The following is a 14,393-nucleotide window of genomic DNA, read 5'->3' as shown; positions in this document are numbered from 1 at the left end:
CGGCTCTCCGCTCCAAAACTGATCTTGTTGACTTTCATAACCAGTATAATCTCATTATAAAGCCCCTGGTATGGTCTCCGCACAGAACAGTGTGGCAGAGGTCACACGCCTCTTGCTGAGAAATGCCACAGGACTGTGTCCAGACTGTAAAGGTTCTCCATTAAGCAGGAGATTACACACTCTGCTGCGTCACTGGAAAGCACAGCAGTCTGCTTAGATTGTTCATAATTATTAGACCTACTTTCTTCGCCTGGACCCCTCCTGCGTCTATAAAGACTTTCCATCTTACATGTTTAATTCCACTTGGAAACAAAATTGTGGGCTGAAGTTCAGAGTTCAGCATCTCAAAGTGTTTCTGTGCTCCAAAATGTTTGTTTCTGATCTCACAATGGATTTTATTCACACGTAAAGTTAGTTTACACTCTCAGTGATATTCATCAAAGAAGACAGATGAAATCTCAGGCACTCCTCGGAGGAAAGGGTTTAAAAAGCTTTTCTTTCAAAGGTTTGATGAAAAAGGAAGGTTCACGTTCCCTGTGGCCCAAACAAATTTTGTGCTTTTGCAGTTTCCATCTTGTGCATTGAATGGGAAAAAGGCCCTTTTATTGTTTTTCTATGGAGTCCATTGGTTTCAGTGTTTCTTTGATACAGCTCCCCCATTCCAAAGAATATACTTTTGCCAGTATATGCCAAAATAAACTGTTCTCTGCTCTGATTTTTGCATATCCAGTGGTGAGTTTCACTGTAAAGATTTCATAATAGTAGCCCAATCTCATGTTGAACTTAAGCGCCTCATATCCTTTCCCAGTACCTCAAATTGACTAATGTTTATGTTTAAAGTACGTCTGACATGTGGTGTGTTTCTTTTACAGCCACCATAGAGGAAAGTCCTCCCTGGTTTGTTTGGGTTAGACAGCAGAGGAATGAGGGAGGGAGGACAGAGAGATGGGGAGAAGTGGGAGGTGAGGGGATGATGACAAGGGAGTCGGGGGTGTGAGCGAGTTTGGACAATGCTCCCTGAATTTTAAAGAGGGGATAGAAAAAGGCGAGGGAGAAGGGGAGTGGAGGAGAGAAAGGTGGCAGGGGAAGAGGAGGGGAGCTTGTGAGGGGGTGATGGGGGCAGAGGGGAGGATAATGAGAGGGAGGAGAGGAGTGGAAGGGAAATGACAAGAAGGAACAGAAGGAAAGTGAGGTGAAGGGGAAGCAGTGGATGCGCAATGAGGGAATAAAAGCATGAAGGAGGGAAAGAAAAAGAAGGAAAAAGAGGAGTGGGAGGAGGAGGGCAGGGACCTTGGGGGTTACATTCCTGAAGTGCAACCAGCCTGGTGCTGCTCTGCTGCCCAATGTAAACACAGGGCAGAGAGGTGGACTGACGGCCTGTCACAGTGACTCATGAGAGAAAGCAAGCGAGGAAGAGAGGTGGAGGTGCGTTTGAGAGAGAGAGAGACAGAGAGAGAGAGAGAGAATTATGAAGAAGAGGAAGAAGAAGTGGTGGAAATAGTCAGAGGTGGAGAGGCATACACAGAGAAACAGTTTGCCATGATGTCTATAATGTTAATGATAGCCTATGTTAAACAGGACACCCTCTTGTCTCCTCTCTCATTGGTTCAGTAGGTTCGCGTGAGCAAATGTCCTCACTTCTCTTCTCTCCTTTGATATCATCTCACCTCACACTTCCCTTTTCCATCAACAAACTAGGGCTACCCGTCCCCCTCTTGACCACATCCCGAGGTTAGAGAGACATTATATATCCCTGTTTGAAAGGACTGCGCTCACATTGTTCTGATTATACATCATGTTCTGAATGCATAAACATTAGTTCATTTCCGCCGGCAGGCAGAAATTAAGTTTTGAATTTTTGCAGCCTGGCTGACAAATGTGATCAAAGCAAGTACTTTAAAATAATATTCTGATGTTCTAGCATGCACATACCAACCACGACAATCAGCCATAACAGCAGGAAGCTGTCTCTCTCTCACTCTGTGGTGCTAGTACTACATCTAGTGGCAACAAATCATCATAGCAACTGAAAAAAGTGAACCTTTCTGTGGGTTTTTCTGACTAAAAGTCCCAGTCAAGCCTCTAAAGACTGTGTAAACTGTGTTAATACAGTTGACTGCAGCACCTTAAAAAGCATATTCTGACCATACAGCAAAGTGAGTTAAAAGTTGGTGTACTTCTTCCCACAACACAATAAAAATTAAATGACACAAGTTTAATTGATTTGTTCGGTGACAAAGAAAAAGGAGCAACGGACAGGATTGTTAAGGTATGTGACAAATAAACAAGACCAAGCTACAACAGCCATCTGAGAGGAGCGTTTTGCCCAGATTAAGGAAATGAAAGCCGCCCTTTCAGATTGTCTGGTAATTCTGAGGAAGGAGGAGTAATAACGGTCTCCTTACCCAAAATAATGTAAACAGCGCATGATGTACAGTTTAATATTGAGATAGAAAAACATACAATGAAATAAATATGTAGCACGGCAGCATACAAAATGGTTATTGCGCACGAGAACAGTCACCTGAGGAAAAAATCGAGCTGGGCAACAGCAATTTGATTTAAAAAAAAGAAAAAGCCTTTTCATATATATTCAATATTGCACCTTACAGGGGAAATCCTGGAATACTGGGATCTATAGCAGAAGAATTTGTTGAAACAACAAAAACCATGGTACAAGTTCACATTCAAAGAGGATTCTGACATCCATATTTTTCACAGCTTCTGTTACAGACGCATTTCTGAAAAGCAAAACTAAATAAAGACTAAAACCCTGGACAGAAATTAGGGAACTAAAGTACCTTACGATCACTTTCAAACTAACAGTAACTGGTCTATTATGTCCATTAGATTACAAAAAAAATAAAAAAAAAATCCACAATGCCAAACACTCTTAACGGGCCAAACAGAGAAAAGATGCAATGGGGGATTCTAAAGTGCAACAACAACAGCATATTTAAAAATGATGAAACATGATCCAAAAGTGACACAAGTGTAACAGATCCCACTTCTCCCTTAGAGGTCAGTGTCAACAATAACATACATATTTCATCAAACTTTAAATACAGCTTTTTGTGCTTTTGATTGCACTGTTCAGAGTGCAGGGGTGTGTCTCCCTTAGAGTTTTCCAGTATGCAACAACAACCACCCTTACTAATAACCACTGGAAAAGTCCTTTTCTGAGAAGTAAGCTATTCTCAGCTGATTGACGTACTGTCCCAGCAAAGTGATGCCAATGATGAATACTTCCTCAAACGCTTAGAAGTCACAAGTGTCAGTGAAATAGACAGCACGTGGTCCCTCATCAGTCACTGAACCATGTGGTCATTGGCTATTCTTGCTTGAAGCCAGTCAGTCACAAATGTAACATACACTTAAGTGACATAGAGTTTTAGTTCTAGATTCTAGAACAGGGTCTTGGGTCCGAGCAGAAATCGGATAATCTCCCTCCCCGATGCAGCACTCAGGATGCCTGCTCCCCTTCGTTTTGTTCACTGAGTTTTGCCGCCTCCCTGAAGAAGATGAAAAGCAGAAAGAAAGAGGAGCAAAGAGAGGGGTAAGGTCAGCGGTGACAAGAGTGTAGAATAAAAAATTTGAGCCGTGTATTTATATTACAAGTTGCATTACTTCTGAATGAAATGAAAGTACTGTGACCTCACAGATGTGGCCAGTTGCATCTGATAAACATTCACTTACTCGTCATATCCGTCTGCTTTCCACTCTTGCCTCACATCTACTGACGCCACTCCTGGAAACCAACGTAGAAACTGCGGTGAGTTTTTGCCCATGACTGTAGAGTCATTCACACGGGCATCTTTGTATATATGTGTGTGTGTGTGTGTGTGTGTGTAACAGCTGGAGTGTGACAAACATAATGTCCCTACCTGTCTTTCCTTTCTTGTATTGCCACCACACCAGCGATGCCACCATAATACTGAAAACCACCACTGCGCTGATGGCTATCGCTATCGCATAATGATTATAGTGATTAAACTCCGGTGGATCCTTGGGTGTACCTTAAGATACAAACAAACATTGTCAAAGTCAAACATTTAAGAACTGGGGCAGTTGACTTTAAAGCATAAGAATGGCAACATTTCATATTTTTGTCCTCATCAACAAATTCTATTAAAAGGCCAAAACCGAGAATGAGTTTGTTAGCCTCTGTATTTTCCCTGCCCCGTCTGTGGCTCCCAGCTCCAAACCCGTTAGTTCCCTACTGAAGATTCGACTGAGCACATCACAGATGTTTAGTTCCATTTTTTTTTTTTTTTTTTTTTTTAAGGCTGAATAATTTTCTGCTGGGCAGCTGGGCATTGCGGTTTTTAACAAAAATTACTCAAACAGGAATAAATTGCACAACTGTTGGAGACTATTTTAGCCATGCATTAATACGTATTTGGCATGCTAGTATGTTCCCCAGCGGGAAGGAGAATGTAGGAAGTACTCTGCCTTTGTCTATGAGAGCAATGGTTTGGCTCACTGAAGCTTTGGGACAATAATGGAGCTCTATGGCACAGAGGGATATACCGGAGCTGCATCACACTTTGGCTGAACTTGTTTAGAAAATGATTGATAATCGAATCACTTAGAAATACACATCACCAGACGCACTCTTAAAGGGTCACTCCACCCAATTTAGAAAAAAGCAAAACAGCACATCTTTTCTCTCTTAATGGTAAAGCCATGCAGATAGTCCTGGTTTAATTTGCCCTGGTTTTGAGATACCACTGCTTCCATCCAACTACAGTGAAAGTGAATGTAAATTTTCACTGTGACGCCAACAGCGTTACAAAAAGTTCCATTTACAAACTTCAGTAGCTACGGTAACACCATAATTAAAAAGCAAAAATCGTCAGGGCCTAGGCCAAACAAATACATGTGATCCAGCAGCTTATTGGCTGAGGTGTGAACGAGCCAGTCTTTTTTAACTAGTGGCAGGACTGTAGGGATGGAACTTTAATAGCTTTGGAGACTCTGGTGCCATCATCAGGCCGACATTTGTGTTTGTCCAATCCTCTGGTTTATGGCCAAATACCTGCTAAACTAATGACATTCCCAGCAGCCTCAGCTGTACTTTGTGTTTAGCTCTGCGAACATTACATTACAACAAACATTATACCTGCGAAACATGCACGTTAGCAATTTCATCGTTAGCGCGTTGCCAGTGTTAGTGTTAGCGCTTTAGCTGAAAGCGCAGCTGTGCCTCATTCCATCCTTGCAGAGCAGCAGGCTCGTTTGAGCATAAGTGTCTTCGCAGAAACAAAAACTCTAATGTAAAAGTCAAACAGTCCATCATTAATGAGATGTAAAAAGTTGCAAAAAATTTCCCACACACATTCCTTGAAAAGTAGCCATCAACGGGGATCTATGTTGAGGGTTTTCTGTTGCTTTTCACACTTCCCAAAACTTGCCCAGCATAAAAAAGATTTTGTTTTAGAAACCATAAGAACTGGTCTTTTTTTTTTTTTTTTTTTGAGTTTAGTACTCACAGATTGCTAACATGTCTGAGGTGACCTGGCCCACTGAGCAGCTGAAATTCAGCTCTCCATTGGAACAGTTGAAGTATGCGGAACTGGAGCTGTTGAATGTCATGGTGTGTGGATCGGGATTTGCACTGCTGATCTCATCCTTCATCAACTCATTCATAGGTTCGCTCCACGTCACCTTCGTGTATGGGTAGCCGCCATGTGAGGAACACGTAATGTGGCAGCCAAAGCCATCAAAACACGATGTTGTGACTTCAGGTTTACTGTATTTGGCTAGGAGGGAGAGGCAGAGAAGGACACTGTCAGATTGAAGGCTGGATTTCCGACATGTTTCTGAAAGTAGCCATTAGTTTAAGCACTAAGAGTTTGCATAAAGCCCCCCCCCCCCCCCCCCCCATGTCCAAGAGCACAACCTCCCAGTCAAATCAGTACTGAGACAGTTTTCTGAGAAATACACAGAAGGGATTTTAAGTCATTCATACCTGTGAGACTGAGGTGTATGTCTGTGTCAGAAGGACTTGCGCTGTTCTTGTACATGATATGGCACTTATAGGTACCAATATGGGAGATGTTCAAATTGGTCATGTGCACAGTTGCCTTGCCGTGATCCACTCTGGTGTTATTCCAGATTCCAGTCTCTCGGATATTTCTGGAGTCATAGTAACCGTTCACAAAAATGTCGCCCTTCTGAAAATAGAAAAATTGGATCGTTCGGTGTTTGTCATAGGGGCAGTGAATGGTCACATTTCCACCAACCTCTCCCGTGAGCTGAATCTGAGCGTGGCTTTCTGGAAAAGAAATGTTAGAGGGTTAGAGCATGCTGGGAAAACCTTTCGTGAAACATAAAGAAATTTTGATGAGGAATAAATGAATGCAAGCTCTGGTTTGAATCAGAGACAGAATTCCAGGCAAACTGTGTTTCATAGAAAGCTGATTTCCAACAATGAAATCTCATTGGCTGAAAATGCTCTGAATGTCTGAGGTGGTAGCATTTTTGTGAAGTACATTATATAAATGCTGCACCATGAATATTTAACTGCATAAATGGAAGTGTGGGTTGAAAGACTAATGATCTGTGTGGGGTTATATTTTAGTTTGACATCTTTAAGACTTGACTTGAATTCAACATAAGCAATATGTGTGAACAGTTGTTAATTTAGGCTTTATGTGGGTGTGAAGGTCAGGGTTTTTTCGCATTGAGAGCTCCACTTCATGACGTAGTAGACCAATCTCAGTTCCTCTTCAGCCTATTTGCCCTTTCTTCTGTATTAAATACATTACAAACAGTGTCCCCTTCATGTTGTGCATGATCTAAAGGTCATAATATCGAAAGTGGCATTGCAGTGAGCTAAAGATTTTTCCTTTCATTATTCGTTTTCTTTTCGTTCTTGTGTGTGGGTGTTTCTCGTCACCTCATGAATGTATTGGCTCTGTTTTGATTTTTAACAATTCCTGAGAAAAACATCTGCAGTTTAACTTGCCAGATATTTAGCTTTCTTCAACAGTGAGTCACAAACTTCGCCTGTCTGAAGTTTGGTGGTTGGCAGGTAGCTCATACTTTATATACTTTGCTTACTTACTTTATATTTGTTTCTGAACACATAAATGGGGCCAATGTGGTTGATGGGACTGTGAAGTAAATTAAGGGCCTTAATGGAACAAGAATAAGAAAAAAATAAATTGGGAAATATGCTTACTCCCTTTCTTACTGAAAGCTCAATTCTAAGTTGTCTGTACTGTAAATGTTAGACAACAGCCAGCAGCCGGTTAGCTTAGCTTAGCACAAAGAGTGAAAACAAGGGGAAACAGCTAGCCTAGCTTTGCTTTCCAGTCACTATGATAAGTTAAGGTGACCGGCTGCTGGCTGAAGCTTCATTTCAACATATCGCACAGACAAGTGAGTGATTTCGATCTTTTTCAGCTCTCAGCAAGAAAGCTAATGAGTGTCTTAGAACTTTTCCTCTAAAACCACAATGATAATTCTTTGCATGTTCACCTCTGTTGGTGAATTTCTCACATTATATGTAGTTTTCTGATTCAATTTGTGGCTACCACACTGCTGGGTTTTATTATAATGCATTTGGAGCTGCTTCATTCATGTGCGACCAAGCATAGCGCTGTGTTATCACTTGTCCTCATGCATATAATCTATTTAGATGAGCAGCTAGCTTCACTGTCAGACCAAGATGAAGGTATGTTGCTGATATACTAATATGATGAAACTGCTCACCTGAGACAGAAAAGCACCATGTCAAAGTGAAAACCAGAGCCAACAGCCAGAGGGAAAGACTTTGGTTTCTGTGGAGGCAGAAGGAAAATAACTAATTGTTTACATGGTTACCACAGTAACACTGGGACATGACAGCAACATTTAAGCAGACACATTATACTCTCACGGCACAAACGATACTTCCAGATTCCCCTGGCCCCGTGCCCAGAGTGCTTTAGTTCACAGGCTCTGTGGCTGCACGTGTGCTCAGATTGACTGATCAAACCTGCCCTCCTCTGCCGCTAACTGTGACTCCTCTCAAAGTTGAAATGCCTCCTCTTCACAAGAGCAAGTACGCACAATTCGTCAGAATGATTATGTGAACAGATTTCTCTCTGAATCCATGAGGTGCTTTATACCAATAGTTTCTCGCTGACGCTTCAGCTGATGACCCACAACAGAGGCAGAAATAGCTCCACTGAGTGATGCAGAGTCATAAACATATTGTGTTATGAGATCGACGGATTTCTATTGGAAATATGCTGTCAACGACTCGACTGCTTCAGTAGTAGCATGATGTAAGAGTTAATCACATTAACAACTAAGCAATATGGAGAATTCTGAGCAGAAACTAGTTTTTGCTAGTCTCAGCACAGGATTTTTAGTTGATTCCTGGCAGTCTTTTACAGTTGACTTACAGCAAGAATAAAGAGGGCATTTGAAACAGAAACTATTCAACGTCATGTGACACTTGGCCCAATACTCCATTTCATGACTACATCACTGCTCATTACTGCTCACTATTGAAAGTGTCTGAAGAGCCCCAACCAAATAGAAGTTCATGTTCATTATTGCTGTTTGTTGATGATGTCATTCTCTAACGCTGTAAACACCTGTAAGTGTCAACCTGACAGTGTATAAGTCACAGTGCTGTAATGTCCACTGATGAAGTATCAAAGTCAGAATAACATAACAGGAAATGGCATGGGTACTTACTGAAAATACTGTGGGTTGCAAGGTGATGCCTGTTGAAAAGACAGACAAGTTGGTCACTTGTGGTTGGATAATCTTTTCATTTAATCTTTTAAATCAATGCACAGCAGCATGAAGCAGTCAGGAATCCACTCGACTGGCAAGTTCATAGTCGAGCGCTCATGCAACAATCAGAAATGGCCTGTGATGCTCAGATCGTTTGTGTGTCACATCAGGCCCAAACAGTAGCACTGGATTCTCTCATATCTTTTCAGAAACCTGAAGCTTAATTTTGACATACAGTAAACACCCTTGAACCTATACACGGACAAAAAACTGAAAAGCTCTGACTGAATACCTCGCCTTTACCACCATCACCACACACACACACACACACACACACACACACACACACACACACACAAAGCGAAAAAAGTGTTTTCAACAATCCAATAGAAGAGGAAAGTCCCAGTGGGCAGTATCAGAGAAAGAGTGTTTCTCTGCAGCAGGGTGTATTCCTGTACCTGCTTGGGGAATCTGCCATCACACTTTAGACAGCGCCTTCTCAATGTTTATTATTATTATCATTTTGTATGTGGTATCATAGAAACCAAATGCTGAAAGTATCAGTTACTACTATATACGGTTTCAATTAGTTCATATTTCTGTGTACTGATGTGTAAAAACTCATTTCCCCTCAAGGTAAAACATGGATTTCATTCCATGTCCTTATAAGCCAGTAGCCTGCTCGACCTAAAATCTCAGGAAAGTCCCAGGTGGAGAACACAATCTCAATTGTTTTATTTGTAGGGTGTGGTTTTATATGGTGTGACAGGAAAATAACAGCAAACGGATGGTGAGAGCTATCTGAACACATCACATGCCCTCTGAGACACCTGGTCTCACTTTACTCATACTGTGTACATGTAACACAAATGCGGTCTAGAGATCACACAGGCTACTTTCACTACTTGCTCTGAAATCTTGCACTTAAGACACAAATACATACATTAGAACATAATAAATAGAGTACTTTACAACAAAAGAAAAATAGCTTAAGAGAGAAGAGGACCTCCAGGGGAAACACCTACAGTATGGATCATTCTGAGTACCAGAAACCACATCTGAGGGAATTCCCAAGAGCCATGTAATTACCTTAAACGCTACACAATACACGCCGTGTTTAGTTTCAGGAAAGTGACACCAGATGGATAATGAAAGTAGTATTAATAACTATGGAATTCTTGAATCTTGTACAGTACGAATTGACTGTGAGGTAGAAATTCTGATTTAGTTTTCCCTTATTTCCTTGACTCTGTTTGTTGCACCAGCACCTGTGAGTTAACTTTCTTAAATGATTGATCACTTTATTGGTTCGGGGATTCCCATGTGACATAACATGATTTACAAAGCGCTGGTTGCCATACTTGTTTTAAAGACACAAACACATTCCACGAAGCTTAGACTGTCAGGTACACTACAAAAACCACACACCAGTCCCACAGAAGCTGACCACAGATGTCTCGTTAATGTGGAGCTTCATGCGGGTAACAAAAACCACTGCAGTTAGACACTGATTCAACTGAGGTGAGAGACTTGTCGCAGGAGGGGTTTATTTGTTTAGCTGCTGTTGCTTCACGAATCACTTTTTCCTTCAAGAAGGACAAAACACAAGCTAACTTCCTATTTCCTTTCTCATCGTCATTCATTTCGGACTCCACACACGATGAACCACAGTGTTAAATCACAACAGTGTCGTGAACGCTGGATAGCTCATAATCAACCCCCATTCCTGGAATATGTGTATCCTTAATGTATGAAATTAGCAAATACATACACAAGTAGCAGTGATTTACACTGTCAACACACTCTCACATGCGCTCTGTGTATTGGCCACAAACGTTGTTATACAGACTAAGCGGAGTGACTGTCCAACTTCTTTTGATTGAGGACAAAAAGATTTTCTGATACGCGTGCTAGCTGGGATTTCATACATCTGCCGCATGCCACAACCAAACAACTGAAACAATGGTTCGACACTTGAAACTAAGCTCTCCCTGTGAAGATTTAGATTTTGGGAGGCTGAGGTCACACACACACACACACACACAGATACAGATACACAGACCGCAATCGCTAGCTGCTGTTCAAACATGTTTCAAGTATTTCTTTCATACATCTGTGTGAAAGAAAACTATTTTAATATGTCAGAGACAGTCTTCCTTTCTGAAATCACCAGCATAGCCTCATTCAAAAAATAAAATCAGTTGTTTTCAAAAGAGATAAGGGGAAAAGAAAGCTCTTACCATCGTGCCGTCTTGCCCTTACGCTGTCTCTGACAGTATGACAGGAAGGGACTTCCTCCCATACAGTCATACAGCAGGCAAGCTGATGGGTGGAGCTGTGTGAGTCATTTGACTTTTTTTTTCATGTCTTTTTATTTAAACCATGCGTAGTCAACAATGTACAACGAACAGCCTGACGTCAACCCGAGCACTTAACACAGTCTTTTTTTTTTTAACAAGACAAATCTTGTTGTATTGTTGAATACAACATAACAGTCACACATGTTATACTGTCTGCAACTGAGATTTCATTTGAATATGTCCTTTACTGCTGAGCAGCTCGAAACAGGCTTCCACTGAATTGAGTGGGCGTGTGGATTATGTGCATGCGCACATGCATGTGTACCCACTATAACTCAATTATGGGATGTCACAGCAGAAAACTTGACAAACTTCCTTGTTTGGTTACCACCTGAGTTTCACCTGACCATGTGGCGTCAATTCTTTGGAAGAGATCACAGTCATTTAGCATGGCAAGCACAAACTGTGTTGCATCCATAATATTCTGCTGCTATGGTTTTCGTGTGGTCTTACGTGTCACAGCTGATGTGAACCACAAAGGAGGAAGAAGAAGAAGAAGAAACAAAAGCTCCGAGTTTGCCTGAGTTCAATGACCTGATCAGCCAGTACTACGGTCTTATTTTGGACATGACTTAACTTGGTGTAAAAACAGCTACATGCATGCAGACACTCCCTAAAATTGATTTCCCTGGTTAAAATGTGACAAAAAGCTCAGAGGACACTATCATCTTGATTGTATTTGCTCCTGAGAACAGACACCTTAAATAAATTCACAAGAACTTAATTAAAAAGGTAATAGTGAACCCAATGAGCTTCCTTAGTCTTTTCTGAGACATGGTATGTATTATAGTGATGTTCTGTTGTAAAAGCACTGTCTATCTATCAATAAACTGACACGAGGAAATCATTAACATGCCTCATCTAGTCTAGTTTCAGGGTAATCATTCAACCCAGGGTCATAAATCAGTAAATATTTCACATTTTTAGTTGTAAATGTAATGTCTTGTGCCACTAGGAGCAGCTTTGAATGGTGGAATACAGCTGGAAGATGCATGTTCAGTTAGCTGGCCATACAGTGTCACCCTCTGACACCAATACATCCACTGACTGGACATAATGATCCGTGAATTCACAGATTTTAACATGTACATTCATGACTCACTGTCACTGTCAACATAAATACACACTGTAAATTTCATTGTGTCTCTTGCCTTTTTGTCCTCGTTGAGCTGTATGGCTTTTTTTTTTTTTTTTTTTTCATATGCATATACACTGAGTGCAATGTTTAAACCAGAGTCAATTCCTTGTATGTGCACACATCGTTGTCTGATTCTGATTCTGACTCCATTCTGCCACCAAACTGGCTTCTCCTGACATTAAGTTGATAGATATTTGTGGAGGGAGATGCGTCTTCCCAGTGATGATTTCTCCATGAAGATCAGTGTTGTGTGTCTGTCTGAGAGTTCAGTGGATCACTGTGAACTGTGGCACTGTGAGGTGGCCTCCGACATTTTGCTTTGACACAGGTGGTGCTCTATTTTATCAAAAACGTACATTATACTCCCACATCTGGTTTGCTCATAACACCTCTGCACCGCTAACCACAATGTTTCACATTCACATTTTCTTCTTTGTTCTTCTCCCGCGCTTGGTAGAACATCTTTTCACTTCTGTTTTTCAATCCCTTTGTTATAATGACGACTAGAATAACTCCAGGATCGATCCATTTTTAACACCCCGTGTAATTCCTCTTAATCACCAGTCAAAAAGTTTCTCATTTGTAAGGTTCCCAGCCAACTGAACTAACCTTGATGTAGGAACTGGACAAAATCTCTAACGTATTAACTTTGAGTTTCTGACCAAAACTGCATGCGTATGTGACCCAGGGTTGCTCAGTAAGACTCTTTTAGCTCTTTAAGTAAGTGCTCCTGTGCAACTTTCATTGACCTTATAATGAATTTCCACCGAAGTGAACAAAAAAGAGGTTAGAAAACAAAACTGTGTGATTTACGATCAAACACTCGTGGGCCCCTGTCAAGAAGGGCTCTGTCCCGGCTGGGTGGAAAGTGGGGGAATGCACACATGGGTCCATGATCGAGTCTCAGAGGCACCTGTCCAATACACCCTTGAACTGCAGCAAAACAAACAAACAAACAAACATACACTGCAGTGTAAGAGGATAAAAAAGAGGCTCAAGACCCACCTTTTTAATCAGGCTGAAAGCCTGATTAAAAAGGTGGGTGATTGTTTGATTTATCTTATTGGGTGATTTGTTTGATTTATCTTATTCACGCTTCTTAGTATATTTATCTTTGTTCGTATCTTATTTTATTTGCATATTTTAACAACATGTTTAATTGCTATTTATTTCATTTACTCATTTTATTTAATTTTATGTTTATGTCTTAGTCCCGTGGTTTTTAGCTCCAGTGTTTCCTCATGGGGGTCCTTGGTTTTTAGGTCAAGCGTTTCCTCATGGGGGCCACCCCGACTGGGAACTGCTCCTGGCCTACTGATGGGGGCGCTGCTGAGGGGACGGCTCTGGCCTGGATGGCTGGAGGCCTCTGCACCTTGGTGTGGGTTCTGCCTGGGTTGGGGTGGTCTCGGGCGGTGCCCCCCGGTCATGAGCCAGGGGCCCTCTCGGTGTGGATGGCCCCCAAAGGTGGCTTACCCCTTATCTTGTCTGTATGGGTGTGTGTGCGGGTGTGTGTGCACGTGCGTACGTGTCTGTGTGTGTGTTTCTGTATGTATTTATGGGGGCGGGAGGGCTGGGTTTTCTTCTTTGTTGTTTTTAGCCTCTGTGAGGCACTTTGTGTTGCTTTTTAAGTATGAAAAGTGCCATATAAATAAATAAAGTTTGAAGTTTGAAGTTTGATAAGAAGAACATAAACCAACATTGCTGCTTTGGAGGGAAAGTACTCATTTCTGGCAAAGTGTGACATTCCTGAATTTAGTCACAACAGCATAGTTTAGTGAAGATACAGCAAAAAAGGACTTAAGGGGTTTTCCAGGTCTATCCCTGATAAATTTGAGAAAACTGCCCAGAAATTTGGGTCTCCTGTTCACTTGCCCCGATGGCTGATTCACCCCTTTCTCCATTCAGCCTGTTCCAACACTTAGTATACTACCATAGTTCCCTTTTGAATTTTTAGGTTATTTGTAATGATATGTACAATTAAAGTTAAATATCCCCTGAACAGAATGACTACGAGACAAGATGTTTTTTTTTCAGAGGGGAAGTCATAATTCAGTCCCATTAGGGGCTGTGCACCTCAACAAAAAAGATAATGGCATGAAACTATATATAGAATCGAGGTGACATGAATGTTTGTGGGAGGTGGTGGCTGTTTCTGGTAA

At 41.4% G+C, this 14,393-nt stretch overlaps 1 protein-coding gene across 2 annotated transcripts; it reads right to left on the bottom strand.

Moving 5' to 3' along the window:
* Positions 1–2,241: 2,241 nt before the first annotated feature.
* LOC143323578 (uncharacterized) lies at positions 2,242–11,009 on the bottom strand. Of its 2 annotated transcripts, XM_076735499.1 has the most exons (8): positions 10,977–11,009; positions 8,695–8,723; positions 7,720–7,787; positions 5,972–6,277; positions 5,493–5,762; positions 3,885–4,016; positions 3,697–3,748; positions 2,242–3,512 (listed from the first exon to the last, which is right to left on the bottom strand). In XM_076735499.1, the coding sequence occupies exons 1-8, from the start codon at positions 10,977–10,979 to the stop codon at positions 3,464–3,466; spliced, it is 909 nt and encodes a 302-aa protein (XP_076591614.1). In that variant the 5' UTR covers positions 10,980–11,009; the 3' UTR covers positions 2,242–3,463. The 2 variants fall into 2 exon arrangements, with proteins under 2 accessions (XP_076591614.1, XP_076591615.1); XM_076735500.1 differs by lacking the exon at positions 5,493–5,762.
* Between the last annotated feature and the right edge of the window lie 3,384 nt (positions 11,010–14,393).

Source organism: Chaetodon auriga, chromosome 7, assembly GCF_051107435.1.
Source record: "Chaetodon auriga isolate fChaAug3 chromosome 7, fChaAug3.hap1, whole genome shotgun sequence".
Lineage (NCBI taxonomy): Eukaryota > Metazoa > Chordata > Actinopteri > Chaetodontiformes > Chaetodontidae > Chaetodon > Chaetodon auriga.
This window is presented reverse-complemented; position numbering and strand designations above follow the sequence as displayed.

What these genes read in the sequence shown, in the direction of transcription:
- LOC143323578 (XM_076735499.1), bottom strand. An exon ending in CTCAGACATGTTAGCAATCT is followed by an intron (nt 4,017 to 5,492) that starts GTGAGTACTAAA and finishes TTGTATCTTAAG; the next exon opens with GTACACCCAAGGATCCACCG. An exon ending in ATACAAGAAAGGAAAGACAG is followed by an intron (nt 3,749 to 3,884) that starts GTAGGGACATTA and finishes GTTGGTTTCCAG; the next exon opens with GAGTGGCGTCAGTAGATGTG.